We start from the raw sequence: 23,149 nt of genomic DNA on the forward strand, positions 1-23,149 counted from the left end.
CCATATACTGAGTGAGCGAGTTGTGAAGGGGGACGTTGAGTTATCCAATGTACAGGTAGGGGACGAGGCTGACAGCCAGTGTGAAATTGCTGATGATGCTTACTATGGTGATCAACTAATTTAGCAGTGTGACATAAGTGAACCATTAGAGACCTCAGTCATGCTGGTGAGCAATGCATGGCAAACTGCTTGCGTAATTGCTTGTTGGCTCAACATTAACATCAAGCGAAGGAATTACTATTGAATTGCTATGCTTTACTATAAAAGCAAAATTATTGCATTTATTTTGACTTCCAAAAGGAGTCAAAATTAGTATATCAACAGGATAAGCTGTGTTCTCTGCTTGTTGGAGTTTTTGCGAAGCAGATGCTTACCGAGCTCAAGTATAACTAGAAGACCCCTCTCCATTCCGCTCTGGGTCAACGCTTTCCTGCCTGTACTGCAAGAAGTCAAAGCAGTATTAGCAATTACAGTATATGGAGGTGTTGCAAAATGTAACTTTACAAATAGCATACCATCTTGATAACTTTTCTTAGAATGTTATCTCACTTAAGTGGATTAAGTATGTAAAACCTAACATTTATGATCTATATGTACACTGTACTGCTGCTGGGAATCCTACCCTGAACAGGTGAATATAAGAGACCTTAACAGCCATTGTTTTTTCACTTTCCAAACAACCAACCTGATCCGAAAAATATATAATTATTGGAAAGCATGTAAAATGCCATTTCCTTTTCACTTTCAAAATACCGTATATACTCGAGTATAAGCCAAGGCACCTAATTTTGCCACAAAAAACTAGGTAAGCTTATTGACACGAGCATAAGCCGGGTATGCATTGTCCCTTCATCCCTGTCCTGGTATGCATAGCTTCCCCGTCCCTGTATGCATGGCTCCCCCGTCCCTGTCCTTGTATGCATGGCTCCTTATCCCCTATCCTGGTATGAATGGCTCCCCCATCACTGTCCTTGTATGCATGGCTCCTTATCCCCTATCCTGGTATGAATGGCTCCCCCATCACTGTCCTGGTATGCATGGCTCCCCCGTCCCTGTCCTGGTATGCATGCCCCCCCATCACTGTCCTGGTATGCATGGCTCCCCATCTCTGTCCTTGTATGCTTGGCTCCCCCATTGCTGTCCTGGTATGCATGGCTCCCCCGTCCTTTTCCTTGTATTCATGGTTCCTTATCCCCTATCCTTGTATGCATAGCTCTCCGGTCCCTGTCCTTGTATGCATGGCCCCCCCATCGCTGTCCTTGTTTGCATGGCTCCTTATCCCCTATCCTTGTATGCATGTTTCCTATTAAAAAAAGCAAACATCCTACTCACGTTCCTGGGCACCTTTGGTGCATCTCATTGTGGCACCAGCAGCTCTTCCTGCCAAGCGATCACGTGGCCACGCTCATTAAGGTAATGAATAATCACTACACGCCTATGGGAGTGGAGAGGCATCCATATTCATTATCTTAATGAGCGGGGCCACGTGATCACTCGGCTGGAAATACTGCTGACTCCGGAACCAACAAGATGCAGTGAGGGCGCTCAGGAAGGTGAGTAGGATGTCTTCTGGAAGCCAGTGGGTGTCACTGTGTGCGCTATAAGAGAAATGAATATTAATTTCTCTTTATCAGCGGGCACAGTTATAGTCGCAGCCCCGGCTCCTGTCTCTTGTGACCCGCTGCTCCCCCTCCCGCCCTCTGGGACAATCAACTCGTGTATAAGCTGAGGGGGCTGTTTTCAGCACAAAAAAATGTGCTGAAAAACTCTGCTTATACATGAGTATATATGGTAATATACCTGCTGCTGACCTAAAGAAGGAATAATTTTTGGATGGTATATTGAAAAGTCATTCCTTTTTCACTTTTTCCAAACAACCAGTCTGTAGCTGATCCCAAAAAAGAATCATTTTTAGAAGGGTTGTAAAAACATTGCTTTTTGACATTCCAAACAAGAAATCCATTGGTCATCCTAAAAAGGGGACATCTTTCATTAGTTTTAGTGAACCTTACTGCTGCACAAAAATGTATTTATTTTTTTCAATTCACATGTCAACTAAATTAATATATATATGTTGTAATAGATCCTCAACTGGTCATTCCCAATGCTTCTTAATTGGCCGAACTGTCTGGGCTTTTCTGCTTCCCCATTGCTTAATTATTTTATGAACAAGCATGAAACCCGTGCTACTCCAAAAAAAACCCAAAAAACAGATAATTAATAATGTTTTGTCAGCTAAAAGAAGTCAAGTCATTGCATCTTCAGTTTGCAAGCATCAAAGCAGTTTCTGCTCCATAAAAAAAGAGATACTTTTTGGTTTGGTTGTTAAAAAGCCATGGCTTCCTCCGTATTAACCCACTGTGTGTAAACATCTGCGCAGTAGGCATCTGCCACCATAAATGAATCACTTTTGGAATGTTTTTTTTAATCTTTAAGAGCATCAAAAATCTGAAGTGCAGTATATTATTAAACAGGCTGCTAGTTAACATTGGTTGTCATTCATTTAGCCGTGTACGTTGAGGTTAATTTTGCATTAGTAAGGCTGTGTTTGTTAAACGGCTTGAAAAGGGGAATAGATACAGTCCTAGGAGACCAGGGAGTGTCATTTGCGTCTTGTCAGGGCGATTGGAGGCTTTGGAATACTTTTAATACACTATTGAATTGTTGCGAATTGAATTGATACATTTTCAATCAAATTGCCTTGGAAAATTCTTCAAAGCAGGTGAATTTAAATTTCAAAACATTCATTCATCTCTAACTGTGTGCTCAGAATAGCTACTTGAATACTCACACTTTTCAAATGACTGGGTCTGTGCACATGTTTGTGTGTTTCCCCACGCGCAGACATGTCAGTTTTTTACCGTCAGCATGGGCGGCAAAGCGTCCCGCACATGTGCACATGGAGGACACACCACACATTGATATCATCTGTGTGACACGCATCAGCATCGGGGAAGAAGAACTACAGTAAGCGCTGTTCCCTCTATTTTCTTTAAGCAACTAGGCAAAACTCACAGCTGGGGGCTGCAACCACTCTATTCTTTATAACCAACCTTGCTGAAGCTGACAGCTGAGGGTTGCAGCCCCCAGTTGTGAGTTTTGCCTGGTTGGTTAAAGAAAATAGGGGGAACCCACGTCGGGTTTTTCATTAATTTATTTAGTTATATCGCAGGTGGCGGGTGAGGAATACCCCGATCATCCGCTCCTGCTCTCACTGTTCTTAGCGGCAACAGGTGTCTGATTATGGGAGTAATAGTCCCAAAAGCCCCCACCTGCTGACATTGTTCTGACTTTATTATAACTCTCACCTTTCTCCCCTGCTCGCGCAGAGCAGGGGAGAATGATGAGAGCCGTGTTCAGCACTCGCCGCTGGGGAACAGTGCTTACTGTAGCGCTTCTTCCCCGCCTTCCGTCCATGTGGTACTGATGCTGCACACAGTTGCCACATATGTGCTGCAAGTATTAGACACACGGACACACTGACACGGATATCTCTGGTACCGTTTTCTCCGGTACTGTAGAAGAAATCAAATACTGTGCAGTAGGTAAACCAGAAAAGTTGTATAAGTGCTGAGCAAACACTTGACAGTCAGGTGCATATGTGGCCGATGACAACACTGAATAACGGTATCATGCGGATGACGATCAAGCTGTAAATGTTTTCCTTTTCCATTCTCTAACATTGACAGTTATAAGATTTTGGGATCTGAGCTGAATGAAATTGTTTGTTTTTCTTTTTTTGTTAGGGAGCGAAGGGTGAACAGGGTCCTCCTGGAATACCAGGACCACAGGGTATTCCTGGAGTAAAAGGAGACAAGGTAAACACAAGGGAATTTGGGATTATACGGAGTGCAGACAATCTATAATTTATTTGCTTTACTTCTCTATTGTATAAAAGAATTAGTAAATAAATGTAGCTGGATTCTAAGGTTTTAAAAGGAAGCAAAGCTTGTGAGCATGATATATTATAACAACCAATACCCTGAAAGCATTCGATGCCCTTTATCCACTTATGGCTTCATTTATTCAATAGGGCTTCCCAGGAAAAGTTGGTCCAAAGGGCGAACTGGTATGTATGTTTTCATGGTTTTTTTTTTTTAAATGTAATTATGTGTTTGGTTCACTGTTTATATGTAGTACTTAGGCTGGTTTCACACGTCCATGACACCGGCCATATTCGGATTGCAAAACCTGACCTGACGACCTGTCTTCTGACCTTAGGTAAATGCCTCATGTATGCCTATGAGGCAGTTCACTCGGGTGAGGAGACCTGCCAGTCTGGCTGGGTCTTATGAATCGAACATACTCCATGTTTCTCAGATGTGTGAAAACAGCCTTACGCACATATTGCACCATACACACATTCCGGTCAATAATTATTTTCTTCTCTGTTGTTAATGTTCACAGTTGCTAATAAAATGATGCTTGTTTTTAGGGAGATCCGGGAGTTGCAGGATTAGCTGGTGAGAAGGGAGAGAAGGTGAGTGAATCTTCTGCACCAGGGTTAGACAAACTTTTCACATTTGTTTGTCCTTGTTACTTGCTAATATAGCAGAGCAGGGTTTTCAAGGCTCAGGACAAATCAGGAGGTTTATTGACCTGTGTAAGGCTGTGTGCACACGCTGCGGATTAGGTGCGGATTCATCCGCGCGGATTTTGTAAAATCCGCAGGTGAAACCGCAGGTCAAAAGACCTGCGGTTTTACCTGCGGATTGCTCTGCGGTTTTGCCCTGCGGTTTTTCATCTCCTCAATGGAGGAGATGGCAAACCGCAGGAGAATCCGCAGAAAGAATTGACATGTCAATTCTTTCTGCGGATTGAAAACCGCAGATAATCCGCGCGGAAAATTCCGCACCGTCTGCACTGCGGTTTTTGATTCCCATAGGGAATCAAGGTACTGTACACCGCAGCAGAAACTGCTGCGGGTCCGCAGCGGCCAAAACCGCTGCGGAACCGCAGCAAAATCCGCAGCGTGTGCACACAGCCTAAGGCCACTATCAAATCTGCTGTATCCTTCTCACTTAGCTTTGCTACATTAGACAAACTCTACTTTGCTACATCTTTAGTGTTTTCATCACACATTACTGACTGACTGTCCGTGCGAAGCATTCAAAGGACAAAATATCTTATGAAAAATATATACCATATATACTGTATATTTTAGCTAATATATATCCATATGAACAATGTTTATAATCTAAATTTGTGAAAAAAGTATTTCTAGCCATGCACTTCATCACTGCCCTTTCCATAGACTTTGCATGAATCAATTGAACAAGTTAACATAAGAGACTTTGTAATTAAAATTACTGTCGAAAAATGCTTTACCGTTTACTCTTTCTCCAAAGTCTCAGGATGGACTGTCAGATTGCTGCCTATTGAAGTCTATGGAGAGAGCAGGGGGAGGGAAGGGGGGATACAGCTAGAGAGACAGAGGTAGAGATACATACACAAAGATGTTTCTGTTTTCTAGTAAGTGTTTTATCCCAATCAGTGTTGGATTCAGAACTTTACTGCTCAGTACTATTGTATATTGTCCTCCATAGAGCTGCTTCTGAACATGTAGTACATAGAGAAGGGAGCGCAGGAATTCCTCTCCTGGAAGACAGAAGCAGCTAGGCTCCATCCACTAGCTTAGAAAGAACTAAAACTTTAAAGATAGAGAATGTAGAGTGAAAACTGGTAAAAAACAAAGGATGCAAGGCATATAATGGCTGGAAATATTGTTATTACTCATGTATACACAACAGCTTATTCTTAGGCCGGTTTCACATGTCCTGATATTTCCAGTACCGGAAAAAAAAAACAGTACTGGAGATGTCAGTGTCCATGTGTGTAATACTTGCAGCACACGTGTGGCAACCATATGCCGCATCAGTACCACACGGACAGGTGCCAGGGAAGAAGGGATCAGCTCGAGTAGGCACTGGTACGTGTCACACTAATGATATCCCAGAGTGTCATCCGTGTGCATGTGTGCGGGACGTTTTGCGGCCCGTGCTGACGGTCCGTGGAAATGTAGGATAGGTGAGAGAGCGATCCTACAGGAATGGGGGGGGTGACCCACTTCTTACCGCTGACAGACACGAGACTGAGACAAGGGTTATATTCAGCAGGTCCGTTTTTATTGACCGCCTCTCTGACGACCACCGCCATGCATCACAGTAATTTCACAGTCCTTTTGTTCACAGACCTGGGTACCTTCACTTCCTATTTTTACCGTAGTGGCGTCCTTTGTGGCTCTTCTCACTGTGGCTGCCCTAAGCCAATCCACCACAGTGCTTCACAATTCCAAGTATGCCATCCGCTTGATACCCCTCAGACCGTCTCCGTCTGCGACTACTGTCCTCTGGGCCACTCCCGTGACCGTCTCAACTGTCAGTTCCTCTCTGGAGGCTTTCTTACGTCTCTCCCTCTACAGCAGATCCTCGCTACTAGTGAGCTCCTGTGGGGAGGGGAACCAAGGAGACCGCCATCAGGGTTATTGAAGGAACCACACCAGGGGTATTACAAAGGGAGACATGCGACTGAAGTTGTCAGGGCAACAGGGGGCAGGGCTAGGACAAAAGGAGCAGGGGGCGCGCTCAGGTGGCAGTTGGCGGAGAGCCTGACAGGAGAGAGGAAGCCGTGTGACAGAGAGAGGACTGAGGTAACTGACGGAGTGTTGAAGAGAGACAGGCAGGAGACAGTGAAGGAAAAACTTCAGACTCACCGACAAGCGACACGTAAGAGACTCTCTCCGGCAGTCCCTCCCCACTTACGTTCAGATAAGGTGACGCCCGCTGATTCTCTCCGTGGTGTGACAGGACCGGGACCTCAGGCGACCGCTGCGACGAGACTTCAATTCGGTACAGCGGCCAGGACACTGCCCCCCCGGCCTTCGCCCACAGCTGCGGTCCTGTCATCACCGGCTACAGGGGGCACCACCTCGCTATAGGCGGCCGTAGAGCCCCCGTCCCGGTCACTGAGGGGGCACTGAGCGGAGTCTGGTAACAGTTATGTTTTTGAACTGCGTCATGACCAGGCTGAGGGACGAGAGCCTCTAAAAGGACGCCTGGGAGATCCACCGTCCCAGTTTCTTCAGGGCCTGTTGCTCACCACCGTCCCAGTGTCTTCAGGGCCCGTTGTGCCCCACCGTCCCAGTTTCTTCAGGGCCTGTTGCGCCCCACCGTCCCAGTGCCTTCAGGGCCTGTTACGCCCCTACGTACCAGTTTCTTCAGGGCCTGTTGCGCCCCACCGTTCCAGTTTCTTCAGGGCCTGTTGCGCCCCACCGTCACAGTTCTTCAGGGCCTGTTGTGCCCCACCTGCACCGATTCTTCAGGGCCGGGCGAGCCCAAATCCACCTGCGAAATCGAGGATTACAAGGCAGCCACATCAGCGATCCCTGAGCGGTCGCATCTGCGACGCCTGGAAGGTTAAGTGCGCTGTAGAAAATAAGGACTCCTATTTTGTTCAAACGTGGTCTCTGACACCCGGACTAGCCGGGTTATTTCCAGTTAAGATAAGAGTCGCGTTGGGAAGAGAGTCCTTATCGGGTACTACGCCGTATCCATCCAGAAGGACCTGTGTACGAAATACGGCCCGATCAGGATAAAACACTGCCCACCCACATTGTGCATCGTAATATGTTACGCCCGTGTATTTCCACCGACCAAAAACAACTGGAACCCATCCCGTTGACATCCGAACCGGAGACCATATGCTGGGACTCGGACGACGAGGATTTCCCTCCAGACCCCAAAGGCCCTCCACTCAATAATGAGCCAGTAGATACAATTAACCCACCTGCACCATGCAGCCCACCAATGTCCACCACCCCAGAAGATTCCACCCCAGTCGAACTTAGACGCTCCGAGCGGTCAACAGCCGGCAAACCCCCCCGAATGGTATGAACAAGACCAGTTCGTATGGCAACGAATATTGACACCCTTACAGGCCAATCTCAATAGACTAACGCCCTCGTCCGAGGACTGGCGAGCTTACAGGGTGGGGGAATGTGGGGAGGGGGACCCCCATATAGTGATTGGGCCGGAACCAAGGAGACCGCCATCAGGGTTATTGAAGGAACCACACAGGGGGATTACAAAGGGAGACATGCAACTGAAGTTGTCAGGGCAACAGGGGGCGGGGCTAGGACAAAAGGAGCAGGGGGCACGCTCAGGTGGCAGTTGGCGGAGAGCCTAACAGGAGAGGGGAAGCCGTGTGACGGAGAGAGGACTGAGGTAACTGACGGTGTGTTGAAGAGAGACAGGCAGGAGACAGTGAAGGAAAAACTTCAGACTCACCGACAAGCGACACGTAAGAGGCTCTCTCCGGCAGTCCCTCCCCGCATACGTTCAGATAAGGTGACGCCCGCTGATTTTCTCCATGGTGTGACAGGACTGGGACCTCAGGTGACCGCTGCGATGAGACTTCAATTCGGTACAGCGGCCAGGACACTGCCCCCGGCCTTCGCCCACAGCTGCGGCCCTGGCATCACCGGCTACAGGGGGCGCCACCTCGCTATAGGCGGCCGTAGAGCCCCCGTCCCAGTCACTGAGGGGGCACTGAGCGGAGTCTGGTAATGGTTATGTTTTTGAACTGCGTCACGACCAGGCTGAGGGATGAGAGCCTCTAAAAGGACGCCTGGGAGATCCACCAGTTTCTTCAGGGCCTGTTGCTCCCCACCATCCCAGTGCCTTCAGGGCCTGTTACGCCCCACCATCCCAGTTTCTTCAGGGCCTGTTGCGCCCCACCGTTCCAGTTTCTTCAGGGCCTGTTGCGCCCCACCATCCCAGTTTCTTCAGGGCCTGTTGCGCCCCACCGTCACAGTTCTTCAAGGCCTGTTGTGCCCCACCTGCACCGATTCTTCAGGGCCGGACGAGCCCAAATCCACCCGGGAAATCGAGGATTACAAGGCAGCCACATCAGCAATCCCTGAGCGGTCGCATCTGCGAACCCGAGTGATGCCTGGAAGGTTAAGTGCGTTATAGAAAATAAGGACTCCTATTTTGTTCAATCGTGGTCTCTGACACCCGGACTAGCCGGGTTGTTTCCAGTTAAGATAAGAGTATTATTTTATTGTTACATTGTTTTTGAGTCCCTGCGAGGACAAATAGTTGATACCCCTTTTGTTGATTCAGCTTAGCCTCAGCGGCCTGAAATTGCTAAAAGTTTATTTCACACACCATATTAAGTCTCATGTCTCGTCACTGCATCCTGCGAGCCTGCTTGAACCCTACACTCCCCTGGCTGACTGGACTTTCCAGAACCTTCCCTCAACCTCTTAAACTCCCAGTCCTGGTGGCTCCGCCCACTATCACCTGATAGTTAATTCGACCAATGGCAGTTACACAGTCACACTCCTACACTCCCCATTGCCCTCTAATGGTCAAACTACAACACAGCACCTTTTTCTCTTAATCTCAGCGCTTTTGTACCTGCACTGCGCTACCCCTCTGCCTCTTCCTACAGGCAGATCTATCCGTCAGTTCAACCTCCCTACAGAAACACACTGACATGTGCACAGACCCATTCACTTGAATGGGTCTATGTGTGTATGTGTCTCCATTAGAGTTGAGCGATACCGTCCGATACTTCAAAGTATCGTATCGGATGGTATCGGCCGATCTTTAAAAAAAGTATCGGTATCGCCGATTCCGATACCGGAAGTCCCATTCAAGTCTATGGGACTTCCGGTATCGGAATAAGAAAAACCCTTTCCTGCCCTTGTACAGCCTCTCTGGGGTCTGTACGGGCCTTTCGGGGGGCTGTGCCGGCCTGCCAGGGGGTCTGTGCAGGCTCCGGTGGTCTGTGCCGGCCTGCCGGGGGGCTGTGCCGGCCTGCCGGTGGTCTGTGCAGGCTCCGGTGGGCTGTGCCGGCCTGCCGGGGGGCTGTGCAGGCTCCGGGGGGCTGTGCCGGCCTGCCGGGGGGCTGTGCCGGCCTGCCGGTGGTCTGTGCAGGCTTCGGGGGTCTGTGCAGGCATCATCCGATGGGACTACAAGTCCCATCGGGCGATGCCTGCTACCATGACAGTGATTGACACATTAGCCAATGATGGGACAGTAGTAGTCCCATCATCCGGCTAATGTGTTGAATGTAAAAAAAAAAAAAAAAAATTACATGCTACATACATACAACATGCATACTACATACATGCTACATTCATACTACATACTACATACATGCTACATACATGCTACATTCATACTACATAAATACTACATGCAACATACATACTACATATATACTACATGCATGCTACATACATACTGCATGCTACATACATACTACATGCTACATACATACTACATGCTACATACATACCACATACACTCACTGGCCACTTTATTAGGTACACCTGTCCAACTGTGTGTTAAGACTTAATTTCTAATCAGCCAATCACATGGCGGCAACTCAGTGCATTTAGGCATGTAGACATGGTCAAGACAATCTCCTGCAGTTCAAACCGAGCATCAGTATGGGGAAGAAAGGTGATTTGAGTGCCTTTGAACGTGGCATGATTGTTGGTGCCAGAAGGGCTGGTCTGAGTATTTCAGAAACTGCTGATCTACTGGGATTTTCACGCACAACCATCTCTAGGGTTTACAGAGAATGGTCCGAAAAAGAAAAAAAATCCAGTGAGCGGCAGTTCTGTGGCCGGAAATGCCTTGTTGATGCCAGAGGTCAGAGGAGAATGGGCATACTGGTTCGAGCTGATAGAAAGGCAACAGTGACTCAAATTGCCACCCGTTACAACCAAGGTAGGCAGAAGAGCATCTCTGAACGCACAGTGCGTCGAACTTTGAGGCAGATGGGCTACAGCAGCAGAAGACCACACTGGGTACCACTCCTCTCAGCTAAGAACAGGCATCTGATGGCTACTTTCAGCAGGATAATGCGCCATGTCATAAAGCTCGAATCATCTCAGATTGGTTTCTTGAACATGACAATGAGTTCACTGTACTCAAATGGCCTCCTCAGTCACCAGATCTCAATCCAATAGAGCATCTTTGGGATGTGGTGGAACAGGAGATTCGCATCAGGGATGTGCAGCCGACAAATCTGCGCCAACTGTGTGATGCCATCATGTCAATATGGTCCAAAATCTCTGAGGAATGCTTCCAGCACCTTGTTGAATCTCTGCCACGAAGAATTGAGGCAGTTCTGAAGGCAAAAGGGGGTCCAACCCGTTACTAGCATGGTGTACCTAATAAAGTGGCCAGTGAGTGTATATACTACATACATACTACATACATACTACATGCATGCTACATGCATGCTACATGCTACATACATAACACATATATACTACATGCATGCTACATACATAGTACATGCTACATGCATGCTACATACATACTACATGCTACATACTACATATATACTACATGCATGCTACATACTACATATATACTACATGCATGCTACATACATACTACATGCTACATACATACTACATATATACTACATGCATGCTACATACATACTACATGCTACATACATACTACATATATACTACATGCATGCTACATACATACTACATGCTACATACATACTACGTATATACTACATGCATGCTACATACATACTACATGCTACATACATACCACATACATACTACATACATGCTACATGCTACATATATACTACATATATACTACATGCATGCTACATACATACTACATGCTACATACATACTACATATATACTACATACATACTACATACATACTACATGCTACATACATACTACATATATACTACATGCATGCTACATACATACTACATGCTACATACATACCACATACATACTACATACATGCTACATGCTACATATATACTACATATATACTACATGCATGCTACATACATACTACATGCTACATACATACTACATATATACTACATACATACTACATACATACTACATGCATGCTACATACATACTACATACATACTACATGCTACATACATACCACATACATACTACATACATACTACATGCTACATACATTCATACATATATACTACATGCATGCTACATACAAACTACATATATACTACATGCATGCTACATACATACTGCATGCTACATGCATGCTACATACATACTACATACATACTACATACATACCACATATATACTACATACATACAATACATTCATACAATACATACATAGACATACAGTACATATAACATAGAGTAACATACTTACCAATACTTGTCACATTGTTCCCCGAAGCCATTGTCTTTTCCGGAATAAATATTAACATAACAAACCACAAAAATACTCACCCACGATCCGAAGCAGTCCACGAGTGTGTCCCACGACGATCTTGGGTAGAGAACTGCAGCATCAGATGATGCTGCCGTTCTCTACGGGCTGCAGGAATCCAATGACGGAAGGTAGGTATCCTTCCGCACTGTATTCCTCCGCCACTTAAAAAAAAAAAAGTCCCTAGTCTCACTTTATGCCATTGCTGTGTGGGAATCATCTGATGCTGCAGTTCTCTACCCAAGATCGTCGTGGGACACACTCGTGGACTGCTTCGGATCGTGGGTGAGTATTTTTGTGGTTTGTTATGTTAATATTTATTCCGGAAAAGACAATGGCTTCGGGGAACAATGTGACAAGTATTGGTAAGTATGTTACTCTATGTTATATGTACTGTATGTCTATGTATGTATTGTATGAATGTATTGTATGTATGTAGTATATATGTGGTATGTATGTAGCATGTAGTATGTATGTAGTATGTATGTAGCATGCATGTAGCATGCAGTATGTATGTAGCATGCATGTAGTATATATGTAGTATGTATGTAGAATGCATGTAGTATATATGTAGTATGTATGTAGCATGTATGTAGTATGTATGTGGTATGTATGTAGTATGTATGTAGCATGCATGTAGTATATATGTAGTATGTATGTAGCATGTAGTATGTATGTAGTATGTATGTGGTATGTATGTAGCATGTAGTATGTATGTAGCATGCATGTAGTATATATGTGGTATGTATGTAGCATGTAGTATGTATGTAGCATGCAGGTAGTATGTATGTAGCATGCATGTAGTATGTATGTAGTATGTATGTAGTATGTATGTAGTATGTATGTAGTATATATGTAGTATGTATGTAGCATGTATGTAGTATGTATGTAGCATGTAGTATGTATGTAGCATGCATGTAGTATGTATGTAGTATTTTTTTTTTTTTTTTTAACATTTAACACATTAGCCGGATGATGGGACTACTACTGTCCCATCATTGGCTAATGTGTCAATCACTGTCATGGTAGCAGGCATCGCCAGATGGGACTTGTAGTCCCATCGGACGATGCTTGCACAGACCCCCGGACATCAGCACAGCCCCCCGGCAGGCCGGCACAGCCCCCCGGCAGGCCGGTACAGACCCCCACAGGGTGCACAGACCACCGGCAGGCCGGCACAGCCTCCCGGCAGGCCGGTACAGACCCCCACAGGGTGCACAGACCACCGGCAGGCCGGCACAGCCCCCCGGCAGGCCGGTACAGACCCCGGGCAGTCCACACAGCCCCCCGGCAGGCCGGCACAGCCCCCCGGCAGGCCGGCAGAGACCCCCGGAAGGCCCGAAATGACGGCGCATCATGATGCGCACACACCGCGCATCATGATGACGTCAGGCTGTCAATCAACTGAACTTCCGATTCCGATGCCGAATTCCGATATTGAAAAAATATCGGAAGTCGGTATCGGAATTCCGATACAGCAAGTATCGGCCGATACCCGATACTTGCGGTATCGGAATGCTCAACACTAGTCTCCATACGTGTGAAAATTGTCACCACACTTACCAGAGACAGGGAAGAGTGAGAGAGACCTTAAAGTCACAAGGAATGACAGGTAAACGGTAACAGATGCTTTTAGATATAGAGGTTTCGTAAGTAGGAATCGCAATAGTAGAGTCAAATACTCTCTAGCCACATAATATCTGGACATTAGAATTAGGAGTAGAAGTTTTGCAAACAGTGTTTTCGTAATATCTCTATATAGAAAAGAATATTTATTTATAAGCATTATGTTTTATAATAAATGCAGCATTATGTAGAAGTATTAGCTGGAGGGCCCAAGTAATCTTTCGAAACATACATAATATACAGTAACGACATGCACAGTATTTTCATATATGGCTAAAATATATTTCTGTTTTTTTTAGGGTGACTCAGGCGAACCAGGTTCCAAGGGGCAGGTAAGTTCGTTAAGGAATATAATGTTGTGTAGTTTAATATTTTTTTTACATTGGCAGCTCATGCGTTGAATGTTTTTTGATGTATCTTAATAGCAAGGTGTATATGGAGAACTTGGTTATACAGGACCCACTGGAGATCCTGGGCAGCCTGGAATACAAGGCCTTGCTGGACTACCAGGACCAAGAGGACTTAATGGAGAAAGAGGTGTTCCTGGGATGCCCGGACGCCCAGGAGTTCCTGTGAGTATTATCAAAATGTTCTTTAATGACCAGTACAATATCATCTTAAGTGATTTCTCATAAATATTAATCGGACTGTAAGGAAGCCAGACAGTCATGTCTAGGACAAGCGAATCTCAAAGTGACATCATGACTTTCACAACATTCTGCTTGATAAGGTTCCAGTAATATTTTCTCATTTCAGGGAAGAGATGCAGGAGATCAGCACATAATTGAAGTTGTGCTGAAAATGTTGCAAGGTGAGTATTTCTAAAATAGCTCACATCCAAAGATCCTATAAGTGACTTTCTGCACAAATTCAGGTATACTTCAGAGTTCTGCACTATAATAATTTTCTCGTGAATCTGGAGGTACGCTTTAAAGAGATTCTGTTAGCAGGTTTTTGCTACTGCATCTGACAGCAGCATAATATAGTGGCAGAGACCCGAATTGCAACAATATGTCACTCACTTGGCTGCTGGCTATCATTCCGATAAAATCACTATTTCTCTGCTGCAGATCTACCAGTTCTCTGATTGCTGACCACTGTATAACTCCAACCACACAACAGATTGGCAGCTTTCTGCCTATGCACAGTGTACACATAAAGCTGCCAATCAGTGATGGGGCAAGGTAATACAGACCTCATGAATATGAAGGACTGTATGGCAGCAGGATTACTAGTCCTCTAGTGATAATCTGCTGCAGAAAAAACAGTGATTTTATTAAAACTATACTAAGCAGCCCAATATGTGACACATCACTGGAATCAGGGTCTCTGCCTCTACATTTTGCTGCCCTCATATTAAGTAGCAAAAACCTGGTGACAGATTCCATTTATCTAATTCAAGACCAGGTCCTTTTCATATGTGCATGACGACGCACATATTTTTAATTTTTATGTCTGATATTTTTTACAGTATCAGGAAAAATGTAGAGGAAAAAAGGAAATTCATTTCTATTTCTCACATTTTTAATTATTTATTTTTTTAATAATCACAGAGAAACACTAAAATACATTTAAAAGTGTCTTCTCCTTTCTGTAGCAATTATTTTTATTTTTTGGACACTTTTCAGACTGGCAGTGGCTTTTTTTTACTCTGTTTTATTTATTTATTTTTTTCTGCCTTTTTATTTATCTTTCAATTGTGCTCTCCCATCTGCCATATTCTACAGGATCTTTTGAGGTCAATTTAACATTTAAATATTTTTTTTATTGCTGATTTCCCCTGTTACTGGGGCTGGCATATTATCCAGCACGATGACTTTCAATTTCCTGTCTACTATTTTATCTACCGTTAGTGCAGAATTAGTGATTCAGAATCTTCAATACCCTTACTGATAGTATTTATCCATGGTCATCTATGCATTTACATGCTTTTTAGGCTTCATAAAAACACTGTCATTTTTACTTGATAAAAAATTAGTTTTCATTTTAATAATTTTTTTGACATGTTATACATACTAATAGGGAATGTGATGGTGAGAAATGGAATCTAAGCACATAGAAGGCACAATTGCTTGTCTCAGTTTTTAGGATAGATTTTGTCTGTTTTCTAGTATTTATATTCAGTAACATAGCGTTGAACTATAAAGAATGAATGATGCTACTTCAGCTGGAGGAACATGGAGGGCACAAAACAATGTTGTGTGTTATTTCAGAATTTTTTTTGGTCCACAGAACAACTATCAGCTGTAGCCGTCAGTGCTAATAGAGCAGCCCTTGGTGGAGCTGGCGTTATGGGACCACCTGGACCTCCAGGACCACCAGGCTCACCTGGAGAACAAGGGCCCCATGGACCACATGGGCCTCGGGGTATCCCTGGAATTATTGGAGTTATGGGCCAAATTGGAAATACAGGACCCAAAGGTTTGTAAAGTTGTGTACCTAGAATTGGCAAAAAAATAGAAAATATATGTTTTCAAGATAAGCATTCTAACTATATGAATTTATGGTAAGTTAGAACATGTTTTCTAATAAATAAATTATAAAAAGTTAATGTTCATAAATTAATCTACGAAGATTTGAATTGTAGTCCCTGATGCTAACAAAGAAGGAAGAAAGTTGAATGAGCAGATATACTTTAGAGAAGCGATATTTTATTTGCATAGCATGGTTATTCCTGCGTGATAAATAATATGCAACTTTCACTTCTTCAATTTGCATTTGCCCCAGAGCTACTAGTACAAAATCACACTGGAAAACCTAATCAGTTGCAGTTCAGATATGTGATAAGTATAGAGAAGTTGCAATATTTGCATAATGTTAAAGACTCTTCTGAATTGTTCCAGGTAAACGAGGAGAAAAGGGTGACCGGGGAGAAGAGGGCCGTGGACACCAAGGTCTTCCCGGACCTCATGGAATTACAGGTGAGACTGGTACAGATGTTGTTTGGCTTGATTCTACTATAATTATTCTGCAACCTTATTTTCAGCCAAAATTTGAATCTCATCCAACAAGATAGACCTCACAGGGTTATGCTACATTTATAAGCCGCAATTCTTTGGAACAAAGACTTGGGAGATGTTTAATACCAAATTAATAGATAATTCTCTCTTGTTCAGGTCTTCCTGGCATTCCTGGTTATGCAATTGATGGAAAAGATGGAGAAAGAGGCCCAGAAGGTGCTGCAGGACAACCTGGTAGACCTGGATTGCCTGGACCACCAGGTCTGACAGGATTTTGTGAAGCAGCAGCATGTTTGGCAGCATCCGCATATGCTCCCGCCTCTCTAACTGAACCTGGCGCCATCAAAGGTTAATGATAATACTGTTCTTTTAAAGTATTCCCCGGGACATAAAAGAGAAACTGAAAATTGACATCATATGGAAGCAATTTCCTTCTGGATGGACCCACACCCCAAATAAACCATCCCATTGGGTCCTTACAGCAGAGAGGAGGTTATTGTGAGCAACATAACCATTAACTTTTGGAGGAACACATGACCATTTCTAGAAGTCATTATAATTATTCAGTGACCGTGTACTATCGACCACTTTCCTCCTAAACACTGACCTCAATACTATCCTTTCTTTTCCACATTCTTTTGATAAATGAAGATGTGTCTGACTTCAATGATGACTTTGGAAGATGTATATTCACCGAGTCATGCCCACCACCGGACATATAATGCAATGTATGTTTGTTTCTGATACTGCAGACCTCAATGAAGCCATAGTGCACCCTCGTATATTCCCACTCTTCTAAAGGGGCAAAATGTCTTAACTAGAAATGTCTGTGTACAATGATTTCAAAGTTGAAAAAAAATGATATTTAAGTCATGATTGGTTTTGCTTTATTTCTGTGATTTTTCATTTGGCCCTATGTTTTGTAAATGAGCTGACACAGACAGACATGTTATAGGCTCCATCATTTATTCAGGGAGTTTAAGTCAAAATGTGGTTTATTTCAGTTGTGATTTATGCTGTCTTCACAGTATGGACACCTGTTATGGTAGCAATCACTTATCAGCTAAATGCACATGATGTCTAGAAAGTAAAGATCTATGTCAGATGACCAAGCCTACCTGTACTAGTATGTGTAAGCGCTTAACTAACAGTATTGGGTGCACCATCTGCATATTGAGAATGACATCTTGGACAGTGTAACACGAGACCACCCTTAGTACTTATTCAGTCCGATTTACAAGTAGTGGACAATATCTACAAAATTACATAACCCACAGTGGGGCACTGAGGGATACTGGTGCATAAGAAAAAAGTGAGATATCCACAGTCACCATTTTTGGACACATTAAGTTGTATTAGTTACTATGGGGCACTATGCCATTTATGCACCAGTATTATAGAATAATATTTAGATCTGAGAGTCCTCAGTGGTTGATACCTTTTAATGTCTAACTGAAAAGATGGTAACAAATTGCAATTTTTTGAGACTACTCAGGTCTCTTCATCAGGCATAGAAGAGCACAACATCTAAAGAGTCACATATTTACACACAAGAGGGCACAGAAATAATGCAATAGATAAGAAGCAGAACTATCATTACGGGAGAGGGGTAAACAGTGTTGGCCATAAATATTGAAACAGTTCATAGATAAGGAGTGTGAAAGTTTTGTTGTCCTCTGATTGGGGTCTGGTTCTGTGTTGTGATGCCCCCAAATGGTCTGAGGAGCAAATTCCTTAGTTGATGTAGAAACAAATTCATGAGACACATGCAGGAATGAATATGTCTCATGGATTTATTTGTTTCTACATCAACTAAGGCATTTGCTCCTCAGACCTTGTGGGAGAATCACAACACAGAACCAGACCCCAATCAGAGGCAACAAAACTTTCACACTTCTTATTTATGAACTGTTCCAATATTCATGGCCAACACTGTTTATCCCTCTCCCGTAATGATAGTTCTGCTTCACGTCACTTGTCTTATCTATTGCATTATTCATGTGCCCTGTTGTTTATAAATACAGTATGTGACTCTTCAGATTTTGTATTAGTCTAAGCCAGTGAAGAGACCTGAGTAGTATGGAAAGCTTGCAATTTAATACCATCTTTTCAGTTAGCCATTAAAAGATTATCAAACACTGAGGACTCTCAAATCTAAATATTTTTCTGTCTACTGGCTAACACGGTACAAATATATATTTCTTTTCTGTACCAGTATTAGAGTGTCTTCCATTGTAAGGAAGCTTAGTATATTTTCAGAATTGTGAATGATATATTTCCTGAGCGTAACTAATGTTATATGTCTTCTGTTGAGATTTGTTCTTCATGAGATAATATTACAGGCACATAGTCTTAACTTTTGTGCTTATATGCTAATTTCTAACTTTGTGAAGCACGGTTCTTAGTCTCCTGGCAGGATTTGTGCATGTCTTGTTATGTATGTATCTGTGTTGTCCTTTGTATGTGTGTGGCTTAGCGGTCTGTTGTGTTCTGTATCATCTGTCTCCTGTATGTGTTATGTGTAATACTTTTATCTGTTCTGATGTCATTTTTGTCCCTGTCATTGTGTCTATAGCGTAATGTATTACAGTGGTTACATGTTTCTTGTGCTACATGTTTCTTTTGTATGCCTGTTGTTTTTAATGTCTGGAATTGTTTTCATGTCTACCAGTCTTTGTGTTTTTTTATGTGCTTTAGTTTGCTTCTAGGTGTGTGTTTCTTGCTGTATTGTCTCAATTACATGCCTTTTTTGTTGTATGCCATTTGGAAAATGTGGCGTATGTACTGTATTTGGTGTATAAAGTCGCTTGAAATCTTCTGCTTTTCCCTTTTTTTTGCTATGCAGTGTTTTTGTATTGTACTAAGAGGCACTTATGTCTTTTTACCTTCTGCTTGGCATCTTCCCCCTGTATATTGCCATGTTCACTGTCTTTCCTGTGCCATTGCATATGTGCTTATACATTAACTCTATATAGTACTGGCAAATTCACTTAATGTCATTATATATTATATGACTCGTGTGTGGCTGTAATATTATAATGTGGAATAATCATTCAGAAGAAGGTAATCAATCTGTAAACATATGGCATGTGCCATAGTAGATTTTACCCATATACGGTAAAAACCATCCAAATGGTAAGAGGTGCCTGTGTTCCAGTTTGTAGTGAGATGAAATGGAGGTGCTTAGTGAACTTGTGTCTGTGTATTAGAAATCAATGAAACTGTATGTCTTCAAGGATGTGATAAGATGTGGGAGGTCAGTCTTCGGAAGTCTGTGTTTTAGGAGGTCAAAGGTAATTGTTCTTCATTAGGCCCTATTGTCATTAAAACATATTTTATTAGAAATGTCTTTTTCCTTCTGCAACCTGCACATTTTGCAATTTTACCTCGCCATTTCCATTCCCTTTATTAGTTCTTGCAAAGAAATTATAGAAAGACACCATTGATAAAGTTGATTCTTGTTAATCTGTAATTTAAGTGTGCTTGTATTTTATCTTCAATTCACAATAGTTAAAGAGAACCTGTCACGTTAAAAAAAAGAAGTCTTATATGTGGGCAGCATTTTATAGAGCAGGTGGAAATGAACGGATTGATAGTTAGTATATCTAACTAGTTTTATGGGTAAATATTCTTCCTAATTTGTGTATTATTCATTAAAACCTCTGCACTTTCTATGGCCAAGATTCCAGTGAGTGGTCCTGTTCATCAACCTGTAAGAATAAGCCTACAGAGATAGCACTTAGTCACTATGTAGACTCCGGATCATAGAGCAGAGAACTGGAGCAATAAATTACAAGTTATACTGAATCTTTGCTCCCAAAAGCTATTTTCAAATCTTCACATTTCCTCCTTCTCGGTAACATGATAGCTGCAGATTGGACTGCAGTTTTAACATGACAGGTTCCCTTTAAACTGTCCTTAGTTGTGTGGTTGTACTATGCTTTGCCACCAAGACCTTATTTTATTGTTCCTCAAAATGTAAATCTATGTAAATGATTATTTTATAAATAACTGAAAGAATAATTTTTGCGTAAACAGAGAATAAAGCAAGTTGGGGTGTAGTTTTTTTTCTGCGATTGCTGTGGGTTGTGCTTTTAAGCGTAATGGGAAATCAGAAACATGTGTCCTGTTTTAAAGAAAAGGTTGCTGCTTTCCCCCATCATACTCCATACTGAAGCTTTTTTGTTCAGGACAAACCCACCACAGACTCACCAAGAACTTACTGTAGGCATAGCTAAATCCTTTTCAACAAAAACAGAATTGTTACAATGGAAAAACATCTAAGGCCTGTTTCACACTTCCATTTTTTGACGTCAGCTAAAATACGCCAGTTTTAGAAAAAAACGGATCCTCCCCTTTTTTGGCGTTTCAGGATTTTGACTGACGGTCGTCCGTTGCATCCGTTTTTGGACGGATCCGTTTGAATTGTAGCGGATCCCGGGCGGAGCAGACGGACTTTGAAACATTTTTTGTGGCGACGGTCCGCTTTTTGCAAGCGCGCATGCCCGGAAGATTTTCTCAGAGAAACATTTTAACCCTGAATATCGTTCTGGCAGTGGCATAAAAACTCTCTCGCTCACTCTCTCTATCTCTCTCTATCTCTCTCTCTCCTTTTCCAGACCGCAGTTCCTTTAAATTTCCTACCCTTTGCAACTTCGACAGATCCGTCCAAAAAAAACGGTCCGCTGACATCCGTTTGTTCCAAAACAGAAACGGATCCGTTTTTTTCATCTTTGGCGGATTTCAACTGATCACAAAAAGTGATGAAACATGTGTGAAACAGGCCTAAAATATGTATTGTCTTGTTCCACAGGGACCACATGCAGTCCATAATGCTAATGTATTTGGTCCAGTAGCGTAGCTACCAGGGGGGCAGAGGGTGCTGTTGCCCCGGCCCCCTTGCTCTGTGGGGGCCCACCCAGAGCTACTGCCACTGGATGTACCACCTGAGTTGTAATCAAGGTTACCGGTTATGGGCCCACTCAGATTTTTCGCCCCCCCCGAGCTAAACCCATAGCTACGCCTCTGATTGGTCCCTAAACATACGCACACAATGTCCATGGGCAATGTTCGGTAGTGCTGCTCAACTACATCTAGAACCCCAATTCCCCAAAAAATTATCACTGTGTAAAGAAAACAAGAATGCAGTGATTTGGAATTTTTTTGTAGCCATAGATTATTCACAACAGAACATAGAACACACATCATAAGATGAAAGTTAGATATTTTCCATTTCATTAAAAAAAAAATTATTAAGAAATGTATAGCAGCCGCACATCTCAAAACACTAGGACATGGTTAACAAAAAGGAAATGGTCAATTTTCAACTTTAAAAGAGCATGTTAGTGAGCAGAACCTCTCAGAAGAAAAGGTGGTCAGAGGTTCACCAATCTGTGAATTTTCAAAAAAATGTTCCTCAACAAAAAAATTGCAAAGCTTTTGAATATTCCACCACCTACACTACATAATATTATCAAAATATTCAAAGATTTTGGAGAAATCTACATTCACAATAGACAATATTGGATGCTTGTGATTTACAGTCTTTCAGTTGACACTGCATTAAAAATTGGCATGATTTGGTTGTGAAAATCATTGCATGGGCTCTGAGATACTTCCAGAAATCATTGTCAGTGAACAAAGTTGCAATCCATAAATGCAAGTTAAAGTTCTATCAAGTCAAGAATAACCCATATATCAACACAATCCAGAAATGCTGCCATCTTTTCTGAGCCAAAGCTCATTTAAAATAGTTTGAGGCAAAATGGAGAAGTTTTCTGTGGTCAGATGAATCAAAATATGAAATTCTTTATGGAAACCATGAATTTCGTGTCCTGCAGACTGAAGAAGAGACGGACTATCCAGTTTATCAGTGCACGTTTCAAAAGCTTGCATCATTGATGGCATATGCCATAAATGTAGTTATTATTGTGCTAATCAAGGCAAGGTGAGAAACACTGCTTCGCAGGCAGACATATTGGCTCCATGTGAGAAGGCGTTATATGACAATGGACATACAATATTTTCCATGCAATACCTGTATATTCTGAGTTTGACACAATCCATGGATATACTCATGATCAGGTAACATATTCACATCTGTAGATAAAATTATAAAAGTTTTGGTGGTTGGAAACCAACAGGAACGCAATATCTCCATGAATTATGGATATATTCTATTCATGTGTGGTACATAAATAAAGATAAAATGGTAACAGGAAATATGGCTTTAATATCTTCCACCTGGGACCACCAGGGGAGCAGATATCCTTAAGAGTGAGGGTCTCAATTTTTGCAACTGAGCC

At 42.8% G+C, this 23,149-nt stretch overlaps 1 protein-coding gene across 1 annotated transcript in view; it reads left to right on the plus strand.

Moving 5' to 3' along the window:
• COL9A2 (collagen type IX alpha 2 chain) overlaps window positions 1–18,303 on the plus strand; it is a 143,767-nt gene extending 125,464 nt beyond the window's left edge. Inside the window, exons 24-32 of the mRNA XM_073571876.1 lie at window positions 3,747–3,818; window positions 4,034–4,069; window positions 4,436–4,480; window positions 14,184–14,216; window positions 14,310–14,456; window positions 14,641–14,695; window positions 16,117–16,305; window positions 16,728–16,805; window positions 17,001–18,303. Coding sequence (XP_073427977.1) covers window positions 3,747–3,818; window positions 4,034–4,069; window positions 4,436–4,480; window positions 14,184–14,216; window positions 14,310–14,456; window positions 14,641–14,695; window positions 16,117–16,305; window positions 16,728–16,805; window positions 17,001–17,197 — 852 coding nt within the window. The 3' untranslated portion in view covers window positions 17,198–18,303. The remainder of the gene's footprint in view (window positions 1–3,746; window positions 3,819–4,033; window positions 4,070–4,435; window positions 4,481–14,183; window positions 14,217–14,309; window positions 14,457–14,640; window positions 14,696–16,116; window positions 16,306–16,727; window positions 16,806–17,000) is intronic.
• Window positions 18,304–23,149: the final 4,846 nt, after the last annotated feature.

Source organism: Dendrobates tinctorius, unplaced genomic scaffold (assembly GCF_039654945.1).
Source record: "Dendrobates tinctorius isolate UK_male_01 unplaced genomic scaffold, ASM3965494v1 ptg000007l, whole genome shotgun sequence".
In the NCBI taxonomy this organism is placed as follows: domain Eukaryota; kingdom Metazoa; phylum Chordata; class Amphibia; order Anura; family Dendrobatidae; genus Dendrobates; species Dendrobates tinctorius.